This window comes from Brienomyrus brachyistius, chromosome 3 (assembly GCF_023856365.1).
Source record: "Brienomyrus brachyistius isolate T26 chromosome 3, BBRACH_0.4, whole genome shotgun sequence".
In the NCBI taxonomy this organism is placed as follows: domain Eukaryota; kingdom Metazoa; phylum Chordata; class Actinopteri; order Osteoglossiformes; family Mormyridae; genus Brienomyrus; species Brienomyrus brachyistius.
In genome coordinates, this window is record NC_064535.1 from 27,484,420 (window position 1) to 27,504,308 (window position 19,889).

The following is a 19,889-nucleotide window of genomic DNA, read 5'->3' on the forward strand; positions in this document are numbered from 1 at the left end:
GGGGATCACACTAGACATGGGGGAAAACCTCACTGTTACTGAATAATAAAACATTTTTAAGGAAATGGTTCTACTGGTCCACTGATTTACTTTGTGAAATGCAATATTTAAAAAATCCATGCATTAGACCAGAGGTGGCCAGTCTTGTCCAGAATGGGCCGCTGTGTATGTAGGTTTTTTCGCTGCAACTCCCTAATTGGATTACTAATTAGAGGACTGATTGGCTGAAGAGTCCTCACACTTGGGTTTGAACAGCTGAGCTAAGGATTATTCTGAAAACCTGCACACACACTGGCCCTTTGCTGATAAGACTGGACACCCCTGAATTATACAGTGTGTTTGGAGTGTATATGGAGTTTAGTGTGTTTGAGATGTGGAAAAAGTTTTTTCACCTTACTAGCTATGAGGAAAGTAGGGACTTACTGAGAAAGTTTGAGACTTTATGAAAAAAGAGTCTAATTTTTTTTACTTCCTACAATGCTGGTATAATAAAAAAATATGTTTAATTTAGCAGATAACATAGAGTGTGCAGTGTTGCACTATATAGTCAAAATAATTTATGCATGCAATCTGAGGTGTACAATGTTGTTGGTTCAGTAAAGATTGTCCACAGTGTTGGGGAAGTTACATAAGTAATCCATTACAGACAGTTCAGGTCCAAAAAGTACAAATCCAGGCCGAGGTTTTGTTTCAACCAACCAGCTGAGTTCTCTGTGACTGTGATTCTTTATGCTCAACTGATTGGTTGAAACAAAACCTTGGTCTGGATTTGTACTTTCTGGACCTGAACTGTCTGAAATGGATTAATTTTTTGAGTAACTTCCCCAACACTGGTTGTTCATTGAGTATGGTTTTGGCCACACGCTACCCAAGGACCCACCTAGCTACAACAATTTTCAAGTTTCGAGTTATCGGGAATGCATCGATACATCGCAATGTACGATATTAATTATAGTTCTGCTAGTAAGCAGGGCTATGCCAACGCAGGAATGGTTCGGTTCTTGGTGGCAGGAGAAAAGTGCCACATAAGCAGAACCCAAGTGCAGGGACGGATTACGGACCGGGCCAGAGGGGCCACTGCCCAGGGGCCCTTGGGGTGCAGGGGGCCCGTGGGGCCCCTAGCCCAAAACAATTTGCAACGCTTATCAACAATGTATTTTCATTTGTCTATTTTAGAGGGCCTACATTCTTTGATCCTCTGCCTACAAGGGCCCCTGACCCTATAGGGAGGGCGTTTGGCTGCCTAGGGCCCTTGAATTGTGGTGGTTGTGGTGGTGGTGGTGGTGAGGGGAGGAGGGTGCCCCTCGCGAACGTTTTGCCCAGGGGCCACACAACCCATAATCCGTCCCTGCCCAAGCGTAAGCTCGGGAAAGAGAAAATACCTTCAAGCGGACTAACGGACTGAACGCCACAGGAACTCATATTTTTAAGTGAAGTCTACAGTTGCGGGCATTTATAAAACTGCAGTTAAGCAAACACACAATCGAAACAATATTAAAATAATTAATGAAGTGAATCACTAAAAGTAAGGAGTCCGAAATGTACCTAAAATGGTCAGTTGATGGGTTGTAGGAGCCGTGACCGGTGGCGGCCGGTGCACGGAACGGGGAAGCAGGAGAGGGGAAGAAAGGGGGTAGGACTGGGGAATACGGGATTTAAAGGTGACATCGCGCAGGGAGCACGACACCATGAGATCTCAATGACAAACCTAGAGAAACGGCCTTGAACGCAGACTAAAATACACGGAACTCAGGAAAAACCAGGAAACAGCTGAAAAGAAGCAGGATTCCACACGAGGTTAATGAGGGGGCGTGGCACAGAGGAGGATCGGACCAGCAGCGTGTTACAGTAGGCAAGAACGTTATGTTCTGTACGAAGGGACATTTTGAAAATGTAATGGTGTCAAAAATCATTTTAGAAATGATTCCCACAGGAAAACCAACAACAACTGTAACTGAATTCTTCCTCACATTGTCTCGTTGCATTGTGTAGACCAGGGGTCACCAAACTTCACGGTACTGAGCCATACGAAGGGCTAAACTTATCTAAACTTCATGTATAATAAACATGTTTTAAATGCTTTTTTAAAAAAATATATATATTTTTCAAATCTATATAAATGCAAATGTGATTAAAGAAGAATAGCAACAGGATAAAGTTAAATTTTAAACGCTGCTCACTGGTGAGTTGTGCTATTTTTAGAACAGGTCCGCGGGCGACTCATGTGGTCCTTGGGGGCGTCCTGGTGCCCGTGGGCACCATGTTGGTGACCCCTAGTGTAGACCGATGTTTCTGGTTAAATATGAGGTAGCGTGTTACACTTTTATCACTGCCTTGTGAATCCAGGGAGACAAGAGAAAAAAAACAAACAAAGATTAGGGTGAGTATTGTAAAGATGGAACACTTTCTGAAATTTTGCTTTCTGGGAAAATTTACAGAATCACCTCAAACAACAATAATTTCATCAGCGCATATGTTCATTTTAAAAATAATATTAACCCACCCCCCACCTTCAATAATACCAATGACCCGATCTAATGAATGATTCAGGTGATTATACGTAGTTTGCTCCGGTACGCTTGCTGCATTTACCAAAGCAGTCACGGGAGGGCGTTGGGGGGGGGGGGAGTATATGAGAATTGTTCGTAACTTGTTTTTGCCTGACAGTCACGACCTATGTAGATGTTAATATTATTTAGTAATCATGGGGCACTATATCTACAACCTGAAATTCTGAATGTTGCACCTTTGTTGGTGTGTGTGTGTGTGTGTGTGTGTGTGTGTGTGTGTGTGTGCCTGTTCAGAGCTGTGTGGGCCTACATGCCTAAAGCAATCAGCGACTGTTTACTGACTCAAGGTAATAAGATGCTATAAACTCACCGTCAGGCTTCTGCTGGCCAGTTAAATCACGATTCTGATAATTACTTTCTCAGAGTGACTTTTACTGCAGATGGGGACTGGTTATGATCATGAAGAATTACGTTTTTTAACATCTTATGTGATTTGTTTATGTTCAGCTGAGATGCACGTTTTATGTTTTTCAGTTTGGAAACAATGTTGTGAAATAATAAGACCATTCATTTAATCAAATATCAATACAGTGACCTAAAATATTGAGCTATTATTGACAGTCATCTCACCCAGCCCTACACTGGAGTCTGTGAGTTTGGGGGCTTGTATTATATTTCAAAATCAGTTCATTTGTGTACAATACAGTCAGCAGCCCTTGTATGATTTAATCATTACATGTCAGATGCAGACTTGTTTTTATACCTGTCCGTTTTCATTTAATCTGGACCAACAAATCTGCTCCCCTTCAGGTCACTTGTCCTTGAGTATTGATCCGTATAACACACACCCACTGGCCTTGACTGTGCCGTGATTGTCTGATGTACTGTAAATTTTGTGAGTCTGGACAGAGGGTGGAGGGGTGTCTCATATGTGACAATAAATTATGTGGGCTACGTTTTGTAATGCTTGATATAGTTTTTGAATATTTGCGGGGACAATTTATTACTGCATTTGCCATTCACATTCCAGTTAATTATGCTCCCCTGTTAAATGGAATTTACTGCTCCAATCAATATAAAACAAATAGATTCAGTCAAATCAATGAATATTTGAGATCATTTTGGGATAATAAAGGGTAATCAGTTTGGGTGAAATTTTCTCACTGATGAAAGCGAGCAAAATCTGATGATGTCTCCCCCCCACACTAGAGAAGGGGTGTGCTGGGGTATTCTTCATGTCAGGGTATCTGTGTCCCCACCCCAGGAAAAACCATCCAGCAGAGAGCAAGCAACGGAGCGAGCAAGAGGACACGGCAGCGACCGAGGAATGCCGAACCCGGGAGGGAATGGACGGAAAGCCTGAAATAAACTGATAACATAAACAAAAAGGAGAGAAGAAGACGTCCAGCTGCCGACGGAGATAGCGCTGCAACAGTCTGTGTCGCGGAAGAGATTTACAGCTGGGGAGGAGCGGGGTTTCGTTAACGGCCCGCCATAAAGTAAACGAGAGAGGCAGCCTGAGAGGCAGGGACGTCGGAGAGAAGCGAGAGAGAGAGAAAGAGGGAGTGAGCGATAGATAAAAGAGAAACCAGTACGATGAACAGTGCACTACCCTACAATTCCCTCCCCGGCCGGCCAAGCCCGAGGACTGCAGATTGGGAAGGGGTCCCAGCATCGCGGAGGCTTTCCTCTCCCAGGGGTCTGAGCCTCTCGGTGCCCCCGGCACTGCCTCGTCGTCCCTCGGCACCCCCCGGCATCCTACTCTCCCCCTTCCAGCAGCAACAGCGGCCACACCAGCGCCTCTCTGTGTCGCTGTGCTCCGAAGCCTCGCTGGCACCCCCACCGCAACCTGAGGCAGTACCTTGCTGCATGCCCGTAGGCATCATGCCCATCCTGCGCCTCGCCCTCCTCGTCTTCAGCTGCCTCTTCTGGGCGGTGGGGCTGGCCATCTTCACATTGGGTGTCTGGGCACAGGTCTCCCTGGCCAACTACATGCTGTTGTCGGCAAACCATTACCCCAATGCGCCGATCATCCTGCTGACAACTGGAGCTGCCATCACTACCTGGGGCTTTCTGGGCTGCTTGGGGACTGCTGCCAAGTCGCCCTGTTTACTTCGAGCCTATGGCGTGTTTCAACTGGCTGCCTTGGTGGCAGGGTTGGCTGCCGGCCTGTCCGGACTCTTCTACCGCGAGGACATCGCCGAAGGGTTTCGCAGTGGACTGCAGAGGGCCGTTGAAGCATACGGTGATGACGACGGGCGGGCCAATGCACTGGACAGCCTGCAGAGGGCGCTCAAGTGCTGTGGAGCTAAGGGGTGGCAGGACTGGCAGGCCTCAGAGTGGGTTGTACTGGACATCGGCGCAGACAATGTCTCTTCCATCTCCGTGCCGGACAGCTGCTGCGTGCGTCGTAAAGGCTGCAGGAACAGGCCCCTACCTCCAGGGGGCGGTGGCACTGCAGAAGCGGGGGGTATCCACCCTGATGGCTGTTTCCGCAAGGTCTTCAGCATTGTTAATGACAACGTCTTCCACATCGCTGCAACTGTGCTCGCGTTGGCCTTTACCCAGGCTGCAGGCATCGCCCTGGCCTGCTTGTTGGCCAACCGCCTGGCTCTCAGGCCACAGCGTGGGGCCGTAATACAGCCATAACCCTCAGGGGAAGAAACCACTGCCTGTTACTTGAACCTGGCCGCATAAAACTATGTTTGTACTCAACAAAGCCTCAAGACCAACAAGGAGTCTCTAAGGATTATCCACAGGCCTAATAGGGAGTTTTTAAATTTCAATCAGAAATGGCACAGGGAGCATGTAGAGGGGGCAATGCATCATGTCAGTCAGTCAACCTATAGCATCACTCTTTAAACTCCTGCTATGCAACCAAGAGCACAGGCATGATGGATGGTGGCCACCAGCTTCTGTTCATCAGACACCTACAGAACCCTGAGAGTCACAGAAAGGACTGTCCATGGGAAGCCTACTGCAAATCTTTGGCATCCAGCTTGGTAATTAGCCAAGTCAGGTCACATGACAAGGGTGTGGTGCTGTTCATCAGTTTGTATGCAGTATCTGGATTAGTGATTAGATAGATTAGATAGATTAGAATGATTCATATAGATGGTATTCATAGCCTGGGTCCTTATTGAGCTAGTATCGGAAAAATTCATCTCAGCGTCTTGAAGCACTTATGTAAGTCGCTCTGGCTAAGGGCGTCTGCCAAATGCTGTAAATGTAAAATGTAAAATGATTAAAGCTTTTGTTACTTATTAAGTGTAACAGAATGTAGGGCACAGTGATAAAGTGACCTATTGTCTGGTTACATTTTGGAGGCTTTGAAGTTGCTGAATATATGTAGTCCCTCAATATAATGTATATAGCCATGACATAAAACATGCTAAATTCTGTCTCATTAAGTTTAGACTTAAACCCCACACATATTGTGTATATTATATGCCTTATATACCTTTAACCATCATTAGTAAAAAAAAAAAAAAAACTAGAAAGTACGATTTCATTAATCTAAAAATACATTTAAAATAGAAGTACTGGTTGTATTTAGTGCTGGGCGGTATGACCAAACATTTGTATCGCGATATTTTTTGAAGATTCTGGTGGTTTCGCGGTAAATAATGATATTCTTCTAGGTTCACCAGGCAGGCAGCAATACATCAATAAAATACGTTTTCGAATGTTTCTAAAAGGGTGTGTTTTTATTATTATTTAAAAAATCGTTCACATTTAGCTTGATAGTATAACCGACATGTTTCATTAGATTATAAATGCCTATTAGCTCATTAGTGACATGTTTTTTGTATTATAACCATGTACATAGCTCGATAAGCACTGTTTCACTGACATGTTCTGTTATACCGATGATGCGCGCTACATTTCGTAGATAGTGACATGTTTATGATTATTACCGCTTATCTAGCTCCATGTGGACATGTTTTATTAAATATTTAACTTTACACAAACATGCTGTATATTGTACGTACATGATTTTAATAATTATTACGGCAGTAAATTGATATTAACGATTTAGCTTTACCAACATGAATTTAATTGTATTAAATTAAATGTAATAAAAGTTTGTTACATTTAATTAAATGTATTGCACGTAATTCAATTTTTCAGGCACAGACTGGGGCAGTAGCTATAAATACTATAATGATAAATATTTATATATGGAGAATTCTGTGTTACGAAGTTATATAATTTGCTGCCTATTGAAGCTTGAAGCATTACAGCTGTTATTTCAAGTATGCTACCGTACGGCGCAATATGAAAAATTCATAATGTACGGGAAATTAAAACCAGTATACCGATTCCCAGCACTAATTGTACTTTTCACCCGAAAAACACAGATATTTGATACGAATTTTTTATACTGTAATGAATAGAATAAGGAGTACGCATTGGCTTTTTTAAAGAACAATGTTTCCATTTTTAGTCATAAAGCTCCCCTGCAATATAATCTGATAAAGAAGGGTGACCACTTGTGGGTTGCATATTCGTAAATGAAAGAGAGTAGAGATCCTGGCTGTGGGTTGCTAGTGTGGTAGTGGGTGTGGTGCATAGATAAGTACATAGATAATGTATATTTTTAGAAAACAATAAAAGGCGTGTGTTACATTAATACTATGCTAGCAACGTAGTTTAGCAATATTGTATGAAAATCACATGCTTTACAGTTCTCTGGCTGCTTAGCACAGATCATGGGGCAGTCAGTAAATGCTACTACAAAATCTTGTCTGAGATCCCTGACATAAATGACCCCTCGTTTTCCTTGTAAATACAGAGACGTGTCAATGCAGGATGTATTGGATCCCGAAAGCATTCCTAGTGAGGAATAAACTCTGCAAATATGAATCTGAAAATAGCTTGTGTGTCACTTCCTGTTCATGCCTCAATAAACCCTATTGTTAAATTCTAGTTTCTGAATTTCAGTTTTCTGGCTATTTTCTTTGAAAGGTATATGGATGTGGATGTGTTTTAGTGATTACATGAATAGTGTTTTATTGAAATGGAGTTCAAATCCATTTTCAGTTTTTTCGTTCATGTATGTGTTGTAGGCTACATGGCTACCGGGGAAATTGGATATAGTGAATGCAAATAAACACGATCGATATGAAATGTTTATTTTATATGTTGTAGTACTGTGATACGTAGTATGGTGCATGAATAATTCTCTGTCGTTTTGGACTGACCTATAAAAACTAGATTTATTAAGGAATGACCATTTCTTCAGCTATAAAAGTATGACTTATCGCCCTGATTCAGAAAATGACAGGAGCTCCTGCTTGCATTTTAATTTGTGTGTGTGTGTGTGCATTGTGAGGATCAAATGTCTCCACAATGTGATAAAAACTGTTATTTTCATGTTACAGGGACCATTTTTTGGTTCCCACAAGGGGAAATTAAATTTTATTAAAACCTGTGACTGCAATCAAAAAATTGTCAAAGGACTTGTATTTTGATTGGTCACTTATGGGTACGGTTAGGGCTGGGCAGGGGTTAAGGTTATTGTTGGGATTAGGGTTTTGGCCGTAGAAATGAATGGACAATCCTCCAAAGACAATAGTGCAGGTCTCTCTCCCCTTTCTCTCCTATCAAGGGGCCACAATATTCATAGAGGGGCCAAGTATTTGTACTAGATCCTTGCAGACAATCCATGGTTTTAGTAAGGTTTATACATTTCACCAGTCACCCCATGTTGAAACACTTGAATGTAAATTAAAAAAGCTTAAACTGTAAAATCTCCTTACCAATTTTAAATGCATTTATACTGTACGTAGACAAAATACTCACAAACACACACAGCATGTGAAAAAACATTTTTTTAAAACCATTTTACTTTTTCACAAATACGTTTCACAAATACTCTCTCTCACAAACACAAAGTTTCATGTGGGTGACTACTGTACATTCTGCTCTTCTAAAACAGCATTATTCTTAATTTTTTTTTATACGAACTGAACCGTCTTACAAATTAATTTATGTCTAATGCTTTTGCTCGTCGGGACTCAATACTTGGCACCCAAAGATGACTCAAACGCTCATCTGTCATTGTTCTTCATAAATGCCTTTTAATCAAACTTAGGGCTGAAAAGCTGCGCTCACATGAAGCACTGCTCACGACTGTTAACTTCCACTCGCACTAGTGAATGTTTCTCGCCCGCTCGCGCTAGTTGAAATATCGCTAGCAAAATGACAGATGAGTGACAGGACAGAGAGCCAATCAGATTTCAACTGCGGCCAATGCCCCTTTGGCCCCGCCCCTAGAACCGTGACTGGTAAACAATAATAATAATTAAAAAAAACTATAAAACAAGTTGCACACTAAAATGGCTCATAGGATTGGGAGCAGTAGATATAATAGAATATGTATTAAAACACAAATATTTCCTTTTCTTACTACCCTATTACTGTCTCTATGTCTGAGGCATTGATAGTTGCTTTATCAATTTTCTGACTCATTGCATCCTCACCTTTACAACAACAACACATTTATTTTTGTATAGTGCGTTATCACAACATTACATTGCCTAAAGAGCTTTACAGCATCCCCACCCAAAGCCCCTAGCGAGTAAGCCAGAGGTAACAGTGGCAAGGAAAAACTCCCTAGAAGGAAGAAACCTTGGGAGGGACCAGACTCAAAGGGGGAGCCCAACCTCCAGGGGCTGGCAGGGCGGTGGCCTTTACCCAGGCTGCAGGCATCGCCCTGGCCTTCCTGTTGAGCAACCGCCTGGCTCTCTCAGTCACATAGAAGAGATGGCTATGTGCCAAGTCACACTGTCCAAATCATAACATTTGAGACATAACCGGGGAGCAGGGAGGTGATGACAAGCCGGTGCCAGGCAACCAGAAGTAAGGCAGCGGGTCATACATGGAAGATGACACAGGCAGAAGGGGGAGCTGGATGCAGGGACGTCATGGGTAGAGGCGACGTCACATGTAGCAGGGTGTGCTTGACATCTTGATAGATTGAGGTCTCCAGAAAGCACCCTCCAGGAAGTAGGGGAGACTATAGGCAGTGCTAACAGTTAGGTGAGTGCAATATGAAGTGCAATGTGCAAGCTCCGGCAGATATGGCTATGGCAGCATAAGTAGGAGGGAGAGGCAAGTGGGAATGCAGGCATGGGGAGTCCCTGAAATGTCAGCACTCCAGTTTCCCCCTTACAGCACACGTCCCCCATGTCTGTATGGGTTTCATCTGGGTTTATTTCCAAAGTCCAAAAACATACAATCATTTGAATTGGTATCTTTAAATCAGGGTTCCCCAATTCTGGTCCTCGAGGGCCAGTTTGCAACATATTTAACAGATTTACAGGCTCAAAAACATCTTAATCAACTAATTATCAGGTTTTGTAGGTGTGTTTGAGCAGAGAAATCTGCAAACTGTGCTGTAGATTGGACCTCCAAATGAGGAACTGCTATAAATTATGCGTGAGAGCCCTGTGATGGACAATCATCCCATCTGGGGTACCCCTTGCTTTTTTCCCTGTGTGTGATGACTTAAAGCTCACCTCAACATTGTTCTAAGTAAGCATTATGAATAACAGATAGATAGATAGATAGATAGATAGATAGATAGATAGATAGATAGATAGATAGATAGATAGATAGATAGATAGATAGATAGATAGATAGATAGATAGATAGATAGATAGATAGATAGATAGATAGATGTAAATGAAAGAAAAAACGTTTAGTAACTAAATATTTAATCTATTGGTTTGATATATCCAAAACAAAGGAACAAGAACTGCATCGGTGTCGAGCTGTTCTCGTTTGAATCATTTCCTGGTGTTTATTACAAAGGGATAGCTTTTTTACTTTAGCACACTCGTCCTCTAACCTGAATTTCAAACTGCTTGATGACTATCAGGACGGCACTCGATTTTCCCTGAAACTGGAAACCCCCGTGTTTCAGATGGGAGAATGTAATGAACCGTAACTATGACGTTTGCTTTTTTGGTTTCGAGGCATTCACAGTTATTTAGCATATTGATACAATGAGGCGGAGTATACCTCCATCTTATTTTACCCGATTTTGGATAAGAGGGCTTAAAAAGCACGACATCTAAATTTTTTTTTAGTAAATTTGTGTAACTGGGTGAGGACTACATTACCCAATAGACCTTAAGGAAATTTTAAAAAAACTTTTGACATGCGGAGAATACTTTAACGGGTTTCAGACTACAGTTCCCATTAGGCATTGCTGCTAGGACCAGAATTGCATCGTCACCCGTGTAGCCGTGGAGGCCACAGACCGCACAGGCGGCGAAACGAAGACGAGCAGGTGAGAGTTATGTCGCTGTGTCTTTTTTCCTGTGTTTTCTTATGGCCTTTGTAAAAAGAAGGACTCGGTTGTGAAGGTTGTAAGTTGTGCCCCTGGGGTCCACTTGATTTTGTAGCCAAGCCGTTATGGGGAAGTTAACTTTGTTTTAAGTGCCGGTAGCTGCGGTCCCGTTCTGGACGCCTGGCTAAGTGACGCTAGCAGGAGCGAATGTCTTAAACCAAGTACGTGGGAAGCGCGAAGTTAAAAAAATATACCAACGGTATCTTGAAAAAGAAATATAGTAGTATAAACTATTTCAGAAAGTCCCTGTCCCAGCGCCCCAGTTGTCATCAGCAGTATGGGAGTTTAAAGGTCTTTTGGCGACGTCAGACAGATGTTGTTGACTCCACTAGCCGGGCTAGGTGTGTTTCCGCTGCCAGTCTTGGTCCTGGTCCTGGTCTTTAACCAGCGTCTCATAATACTGGGAATGTCGCAAACACACACTCACAAACAAAACATGACAAACACTTTCGTTTTCCACCGGGGAAATCCTTTCATTTATCTTTTTTTCTGTTTTGGCAACCGTTTCCCGCAGGGTGATGTAAGGAAACGAGCCTCTGTAAAACTCCCTAGAGCGGATTTTCATTTTTTTATCGCTAGAAAATCTGAGCAGAAGCGCCGACTAAGTGTGGTGGTGTATGGTTTTGAGCGAGTAACCTAATAACTGTTGGTGACATGTTACTTTTAATTCAGTGATATCTTTCTTCGGCATTATTTTAACTTTTTTTTTGTCCGCGCCAGTGATCGTCATTAATGAAATGTCAGTCGAAGAGTATTCTGATCAGAATGAGTTTTATATTGGTAAGATAAAAACTTATTTGGAGGCCCGCTTGTCAACACATGTCGTCAGAGGTTTCTGAGGTGGTATTGCAGATGGACTGTAATTCGATCTTGTCGACCAGGATTGTCGAATTTGTTAATGACATGTCACCCTCTAATGGCTAAATAGGGAAGATCGACTGTGTAGTTGCAATTTTATGTTCAACAGAAACATTAGCAGAGAAGGAAAAACGGGCTTAACCTGCCTACACAAAAATTACATACACTCGAATTTTAGTCATAGCTACAATTAATCAAAAATACTGGCAATACATGTCATGCAAACGTTGTTATGTGTTAACAGAAGTACCTGGGTGGTTTTGCTGCTCAACTGATGTAGATATACAGTATAGGAAGCAGACTCTGTACTAGTAGGGGAATTTTATTTGGACAAACCGTCTGTGTCATTTTGTGATCGACTAATGACTCCTCTGCTTCACGTTCCTGATGCTCTGGGTCTAAGCTTTTGGATGTTGCACCACTTTTCTGGTGTAAAACTCACTGTTGTTCCACTTGCACATTCCCTTTGATCACATGAGTCAGGACTTTGCTATGGCACTCAGCACAATGGCCTCCATTTCCATTAGACAGTACACGTCATGATCTGGAAAATATGTCACCCTGATTGCTGATTTGTTTCTCAGCAAGTGCACTTCCTGTCAGTGTAAGATTTGTAAAGTACTTAGAGATCTAAATTTCTTAAGGAAATTATGGCGGGGTGTTTAAATTAAACGTGACGTATACTCAAGCGATACACCTTAGAATTTCCTTAGACCAAAATTTTAGGAATATCACTTTGTGATACGCATTAAGCAACGTGGCAGGCGAGTGCCATTTTTATTACTAAAAACTGTTTTGTATAAATGTAAATTTATGCTAAAGGATATGTAAAACTCATAAACCTGCTGAATTCTTTTTTTAAGGCTTTGAAACTGCCATTTGTGAACTTGCATGTGATTATTATATAATATAATAACAGTTATATAAATATTAAGGGGCTAGGTAGCTGTTAACTCTACAGTCCATGGGATTAGCTAGACGGTGGCAGCCCTTCGCTGACTATGCATTGCTGTCCTGTAGATCTGTGGGTGAACTGCACTGCCAGAAGAGTGAGTTGTAGATTTAGTAGACTGTAACACAGTACAATATACTTGAAGTCCAGCTTAGAAAGTAGCACACATTTTCGCCTTTTAATATCCGTTATGTGTTTCTGATGCTGGCATAATTTGGGGATCCAGCCCTCAGCATAATTACATTTTGAATATATATTTTTTAGACGTTATTGACATTAAGTTGTTAGGATGAAGTGACATCACAGTGTCTCAAACAGTTATACTGTAACATGCTAGTTCATCATGTATATGGCCAGTCCAGTGGCTGCCTAATGCTTGGGGTTTTCAGCACAGTCCGTTTATCTATTTATTTACTTCTTTCATTTTTAGGTGGCACAGAAAGAACAACCTGGTTTACATATATATACGCTGGATCATGGATCAGGGTAACAATTCCGAGGTGAGATATTATATGGAACGCCTCTGGAGGCCATTTTATGCGTATAGTCCATTTCCTCGCAGATTATGTGTTGTCAGTTAATTTAGCGTTTAGTTAGTTTTTAGTGTTTATGTATCGTCTTTATTGTTAATAACTTGTGAGTTGAAACATTTAAAGAAACTGTAGTGTTGAGTCTACAGGTAAGCTTTCTGTTTCCTGAAAAAAAGCACTCTAATGAATTTTCCACTAAACAGATGGCTGTTGGTGTGCCCGTTCCTCTTAAGCAGTGGATAGTTACATCTGCTGTTTTGCTAAAGACATAAAACTACCTTACTGTGATCACACAAGGCATACCTGAATCCTGAATTTTCTGGATTTTTCTTGTCTCAGGAGGACTCCCTGGGCCCCTCGGAAGATGATTCGTTACCCAGGCTTCCCCCTGGTCTCTGTGAGTTGCCTGACCTAGCCCATCCTTGGTGCTCGTGATGCTTGTGTTTGTCACAGTTATTTGTGATCAGTGTCCTTATCTGTTACAATGCGGTATGATCGATTGTGTTATCACACTGAAATAACACGAGTTAAGTTTGTATTATATCCACCAAGAAATTGATTAACTGTAATCAGTTACAATAATTTCTGGGTAGCCTTCTTGTTATACAGGCATAACTGTCCTGGAAGCTATGATAAGACCTTGTGTTGCTATTCTGAGAGAGGAGTCTCATTACAATGTTAATATAGGATGCATAAGACCACTGATGCACTGCACCATTCCATAGTACTACTGTATTGATCAGTGTGTTCTCTGTTGACTGTACTGCACGTGATGCGAATGCTGCCCTATTTGCTGATGCCCAGTGTTTCGGCATTTGGTTGGATTTATTTCTGCACCATCTCTTCATGCTTGGCCCCCATCTCAGAGTTGCTCCTCTCCTCACCCTCTCTGTCCCCTCCCTCGTCCAGCGGACTCGGAAGCCATGGTCATGCTATGGCAGCTGCGGGCCCAGCGCCGGCAGGCTTCGCCCACCCTCCCGGACACGGTGAGCCGACTCACGGCGCCCGACGGCAGCCTTGTGTACCTGGTGGGCACGGCGCACTTCAGCGACAGCAGTAAGAAGGACGTGGCCACGGTGAGGCTGACTGGCATGGGGGTGCTTTTTAAGGCGCGTGGTCCTGACCTGCTTTTGCTGTATGGTCAGTGGTCTTATCCTGGCTAACGGTGCTTTTCCACTGCCACCAAGAACTGAACCGTATGTAACCCGTATCGCGGTCTGGCACTTTTCCATTGCAAAATATGTGAGCCGTGCCCGAGCCTATAAAGCAGCTGAACGGAATAGATTCATGGTTTTATATCACTATCGCTCTCCAAACCGGGCAACGCCGACCCGTCTGCAGTGGAAAATCAAAGGGAGCTGGAACCGTGCTCTGACTAGTGTCCCTTTGTGGCACGGTTCGAGTACGGCTCGGTTCCTGTATACCAGTGGAAGAGCGCCGTATTAGAAAGGTAATTGGAAAAACTCTGACAGGGCACCAGTAATAATTACCTGAATGTAACATTCACACATTCAGTTACTGTTGTAGCTGCAGAGTAACTGACTAATTAATATTGACCTGTAATACTAAGTCCAGAGGTGATTTTTTTTTTTTTTAACTAAAACGCTATTTGGAGAGGATTCGTTTTACTTGAGGTGAGATTCAGGTAAGATACGTAATGTGTAATTTCCCCAAATAACCAGAGAGAGTGGAGATCCTGTTAAGATGTTACCGTCAAAAATAGTGTGTCTAAAAGCAGAATGACAACAGAATTTAAATTTTTTTGGGTTATCTATTGATCTGAGATCAGTAAGCAGACCGGCATTTGGAAGCCCTGGGGTCTTGACTGGCTCGCTGGCCTGTCCCTTAGACTATCAGGGCGGTGCAGCCCGACGTGGTGGTGGTGGAGCTGTGCCAGTACAGGGTGTCTATGCTCAAGATGGATGAGAAGACGCTGCTCCGGGAGGCCAAAGACATCAACTTGGAAAAGGTGCAGCAGGCCATACGGCAGGTGAGGGAGACCGTGAGAGACATACCCGACGTTCGGATCTTGTGGGTGAAGTGGATCTGAAGCGTATTGGTGGTTTCTGCCCTCTCAGATTTAGGCCTTGGTTGTAGCCAATGGTGTCCTCAGCCCCCTTGCCTCATTTCCTGTCCTCCCTTCCCAGAACGGCGTCATGTCAGGCCTGATGCAGATCTTGCTGCTCAAAGTGTCGGCCCACATCACGGAGCAGTTGGGCATGGCCCCCGGTGGCGAGTTCAGGGAGGCCTTTAAGGAGGTGAGTCCCAGCTTCTGACTACGTGAATTTGCACGTCGGTGCATCCCTAAACACGCATGGCCTGTTGGGACACACAAGGCTCCTGCCACCCTGAGTGTGTGACCGTGGTCCAGCTGTCTCTCATCTTGTATGTCTTCATCGCCAGGCCAGCCGGGTGCCTTTCTGCAAGTTCCACCTGGGCGACCGGCCAATCCCAGTGACCTTCAAGAGGGCCATCGCCGCTCTCAGCCTTTGGCAGAAGGCGCGCCTGGCTTGGGGACTCTGCTTCCTGTCAGACCCAATAAGGTGAGGCGTGATCCTTCATGGAGTCTACCAGGGTGAGGTTATGGGCCTTACAGGCCAGACTGCTGTAGAGCATTTCTGATCAGCTAGGGGTCGCACCCTCAGTCAATATCCATTTGGACCAAAAAGGCAGATTACACTTACCTAAATTACTCATTTAGCAGACTATTTAATATTTATTGCAAGACGAGATGTGATTAAGATTCGACAGTTACATTCAAGGATTAAAATGTGCATAGCCTGGGTATCCTCAGGTGAACTAAAGTGTGTGTGTGTGTGTGTGTGTGTGTGTGTGTGTGTGTGTGTGCACACATCAGCAAGGAGGATGTGGAGAAGTGCAAGCAGAAGGACCTATTGGAGCAGACCATGTCAGAGATGATTGGGGAGTTCCCGGCCCTCCACCGCACCATCGTGGCAGAGCGAGACGTCTACCTCACACACACCCTGCGGCACGCCGCGCGCTGTGTGGAGGCGCCCCCTAATGCACAGAGTGAGAACTGCCTCAGCCGCCTCTTTACAGAACCTTTTATATAGTTGGATCTGCAATGCATTTGTCTCCCAAGTGAAACTGTAAATAGTGTAACATTTTTCTCATTCTGAAATAGTTTGATTTCTGAACTTTGCTATTGAAATGCATGCGATAATTTGTCTTCTGGCATATTTAACCCACCCAGCAAGGAGAAGAATTTTATTTTGCACAGCTACTGAAGCCCCCTGCCTCTCTCTTCCCCTTCTCCCTCCCCCTTCAGAGGTTCCTGCTGTGGTGGTCGGGGTCGTGGGTATGGGCCACGTTCCGGGCATCGAGAGGAACTGGGACAAGCAGCTCAACATCAAGGAGATAATGAGGTATATGCATGTGTTTGCACACTGATGCATTCAAGAGTGAAGAATCACCCGTCCGGAGTATCTGAAGTTCACGTTCTGTAACAGTGAGAGCTCTGACTGCATCTAACGGATGCTTGTGGCCAGAGATGGCTTCTTTCTGGGATATCTTCTGAGAAGGTGTTAATGGTGGTTTGAGTCAAATCGAGAAACCCAGCATGGCTGTTTGTGTTTGAGCTGTTGTGTGCGTATAGTTGTGTATTTTGCATTAAATAGGCTGTGATGTGTCTGTAATATGACAATTCAGACTAGACTTCCATTAACAGAAATATATATAAAACATTGCTTTGTGGATGTGTTACACACAGTCTATTTTGACGGTCTGTTTGTCTTGTTCCTTCTCTCCCCGCAGTGTGGCGCCTCCATCCCGGTTCAGCTGGGTGTTACGGACAGTGCTGAAAGGCACAGTACTGGGGATTCTGGGATATGCCTGTTACCGGGCAGGCGGGGGAGTGGGCAGGGCAGTGCTCTCCATGCCTGCTGTCCAGTCCCTACTGGGGGGGTCACGCCCACCGCCCGCCTGATGACAGACACGGCACTGGACACCGCGTGGCCTTAAATGCAGCAGGTGGGGGTTTGGAGAAACTGATTGGCTAAGAGGCCCAGGTCCAGGGCCTGCCCTCGCTGAACCCTCCCCCAACTCTGCCGCCCATCACTTCTGTATGAAACGTTGACCGTACTGCCAAAGAGCCTATTCTTCCTCCGGGATTATGCAAATGGAGCCAGTGGTTTGTAGGGTCCACATTTGTGACCTAGACGTCGGTGGCCTCCACATTTTTTTATGATGGTCTCCCTCCCCCTTAAGCAGACTGAACCTCAACTCTGTCTAAACTCAGTCAGTGAATTTATACCACGGGACCAGAATTCAGCGCCTCCTGCTGGCTCCGGACCGCGTCCCTAATCGGCGACCACGTGGCCCGACGTGCCAAATACCCGTCGGAGCCATGATGCTAGGACCTAATCTGAGCTCAGCCCTTCTTGCTGCACCAGGAGTCAAAGTGCTTTGACGACCAGCATCTCTCAGACCTGTTTAATAGTGTCCTCCGTACATCAACGCTGTCTAAATCAATGTGGTTTCAAAGTGCAGGTGGACCTGTCATTGGCTAACGATAGGTTGTAACTCTGCAGCTCATGTTTTAATTTGATGTTAAATTATTAAAATATTACAATGGCCAATTCTGGATGCGGCCCAAGGATGACTCATCCAAAGGTGTGTGTCATTCGGGAATGAGTTCTCCCAGTCTCCAGTTTTTAAACCACAGTGTGGATGGTGATTATCTGTGTCCTTTCCATTGCCAAACATGTCAGCACTCTTTCCTTTCCCAGCAGATGAATTTCATGGTTAACCACGGTCAGCAACAGTTTCTGTGAAGTGGCTGCTTCAGTGCTTTCTTTCTTTCTTTCTTTCGAGATCAGTTTGCTTCAGAGGTGCACTGGATGGTTGTCAATATCCCTACTGATGCAAATGTGACAAGTGCCTCATAACTTGATGACTTGGTTGGCTCCACCCTTCCAGGATCTGTGTGTGGGGGGATGGGTGGTGTATCTGAGGACTGAACAGGGGAGCTCTGTGCTGCCACAGGCAATCCAGGGTGATAGAACCTGAAAAACATATGCATTTAATATACTATGCATAGTCTCGACTGTGGGTGTGTGGCCGTCATTACTGACCGAGTATCAGCTTGTACTACTTGAATATATACTAACTCTTTGTGAACAACTGAACTTAAGGTTTAAACTGTTCTGAGAGAACTGGCAGCTTGCAACCTTTTGCCCTATCGATTAACAGTAAGGATCAGCATTGATTGTATAGAAAAAATTTGGAAAGTGCATGAAGTGTGCTTGCAGGCATGCAGCTTGAACCTGTCTATTATGAAGGTATCTTATGAACTGGTGGTAAAACGTTTTGGTTGCCCCAACCCTGCATGCACTGTGGCCCATAGGAGTGATGTTTGAGGGGCTGTGCTATTGAAAGTTAACCCGGGTCCTCACATCTCCGCCATCGTATTCTGCGTTTGATTGAGTTTACCAGAAACCGGCAAACATTCGGCATGCACATGTATAAAAATACAAAATTTTCTTTGGTTGTTTTTCAAATACAATGCAGAAATCCCTAAAGTAAAATCTGTAATTGATACAGGATTGGTAAATTCTGCCCATTCTTGAATGTGACATCTCGTGTATAGAAATTGATAGAATGTTACCATAAAGGGAGGGGACGATGGGGAGGTAAAATGCCTTATTCAGATTTAACAGCTGCCTTTTGAATCTGGAAATTGCCTCTGTTGTAGCCTTTGCTTGTCTGTCTGTCCATCAATTGCTGTACGCTTGTCTCATTCTGCCAGTGCCCTTATTTTGATGTAGCTACTCTTGTTTCTGGTTAATTGGTTCTTGAAGCTGGAGCACCAAAATTTCAAATTGGTTTTAGTGTCATGGGAAGCTGGTTTTTCATGTCCCAAATGATGCTACTGCTTGATGATAATTTGATACTGGAACTATTTTGCATAGAATCTACCTGATCGACGGTTGCCCTTTTCTGTAAATATTTCAGCCGTGAATTGTTTTTGATACTGGATAACTATTTCATCTTCTGTCTTGCTTATCGAGCAAGGACATGTTGGTTACTAGCTTGCATAATTGCATACCCGTAATTAAGGTCAATATTAAACTGCATCAGTATTCACAAAATTGTCGCATATCATGAGTAGCCTTGTTAATTTGCCTCGTTTTCGTAGGTTACATTTTATTGAATAAATGATGGGGGGGGGGGGGGGGGGGCAGTTGTGCTTCACATCCTTCCGCCTACGCTTTTTAAACTCTAACTTATGCAAACTAAAGAAAATTATACATACGCGAATAGTTTTTCCATAAGCATAAAGCTCTTCAAAGTTTATATCATACGTGCATTTTTTTTTCAAATTCAATTCTAAATTACCAACACCAATTCCACTTAATAGTATTTTTACTCAAAAACTGACACGTAAAATCAAATATTAAAGTATTATCTATATAAAATAATAACAAGGCTTGACGTCCTTTTAGCTGTATGTCTTCAGAAATAGTAACAAACGTTTCATTGACAGTGATTCGCATTTTGCCGAAAATCTAGCTAAAAGGTGTGAGCGTTCTCCTGTCAGCGTTGCCTTCCTGTTTAGCAGAAGGTTGTAAACACTGAGTTACTTGGTCAGTTTTGCATTTTCGGGTTCAAGCCTATGGGGGAAAAAAACATTTCAAGAAATCGTCTAAATTTAATGTTCC

The 19,889-nt window shown here is 43.5% G+C and overlaps 2 protein-coding genes across 2 annotated transcripts; both read left to right on the forward strand.

Moving 5' to 3' along the window:
- The first annotated feature begins 4,106 nt into the window (after positions 1-4,106).
- Positions 4,107-5,159, forward strand: LOC125738655 (tetraspanin-7-like). The gene has a single exon (XM_049007837.1). It carries the CDS (start codon positions 4,107-4,109, stop codon positions 5,157-5,159), a length of 1,053 nt encoding a protein of 350 aa, XP_048863794.1.
- A 5,533-nt stretch (positions 5,160-10,692) lies between these two features.
- On the forward strand, positions 10,693-18,999 carry trabd (TraB domain containing). The gene is made up of 10 exons (XM_049007300.1): positions 10,693-10,809; positions 13,110-13,179; positions 13,549-13,606; positions 14,119-14,285; positions 15,059-15,199; positions 15,357-15,467; positions 15,613-15,752; positions 16,067-16,239; positions 16,499-16,595; positions 16,984-18,999. The coding sequence occupies exons 2-10, from the start codon at positions 13,156-13,158 to the stop codon at positions 17,153-17,155; spliced, it is 1,083 nt and encodes a 360-aa protein (XP_048863257.1). The 5' UTR covers positions 10,693-10,809; positions 13,110-13,155; the 3' UTR covers positions 17,156-18,999.
- Positions 19,000-19,889: the final 890 nt, after the last annotated feature.

Excerpts from the sequence above, each read along its gene's own strand:
- LOC125738655 (XM_049007837.1), top strand. The coding sequence starts at position 4,107 with ATGAACAGTGCACTACCCTACAATTCCCTCCCCGGCCGGCCAAGCCCG.
- trabd (XM_049007300.1), top strand. The coding sequence starts at position 13,156 with ATGGATCAGGGTAACAATTCCGAG. Across the intron at positions 14,286-15,058 it reads GTAAGAAGGACGTGGCCACG|ACTATCAGGGCGGTGCAGCC; the intron begins GTGAGGCTGACT and ends CCTGTCCCTTAG. Across the intron at positions 15,753-16,066 it reads TTCCTGTCAGACCCAATAAG|CAAGGAGGATGTGGAGAAGT; the intron begins GTGAGGCGTGAT and ends TGCACACATCAG.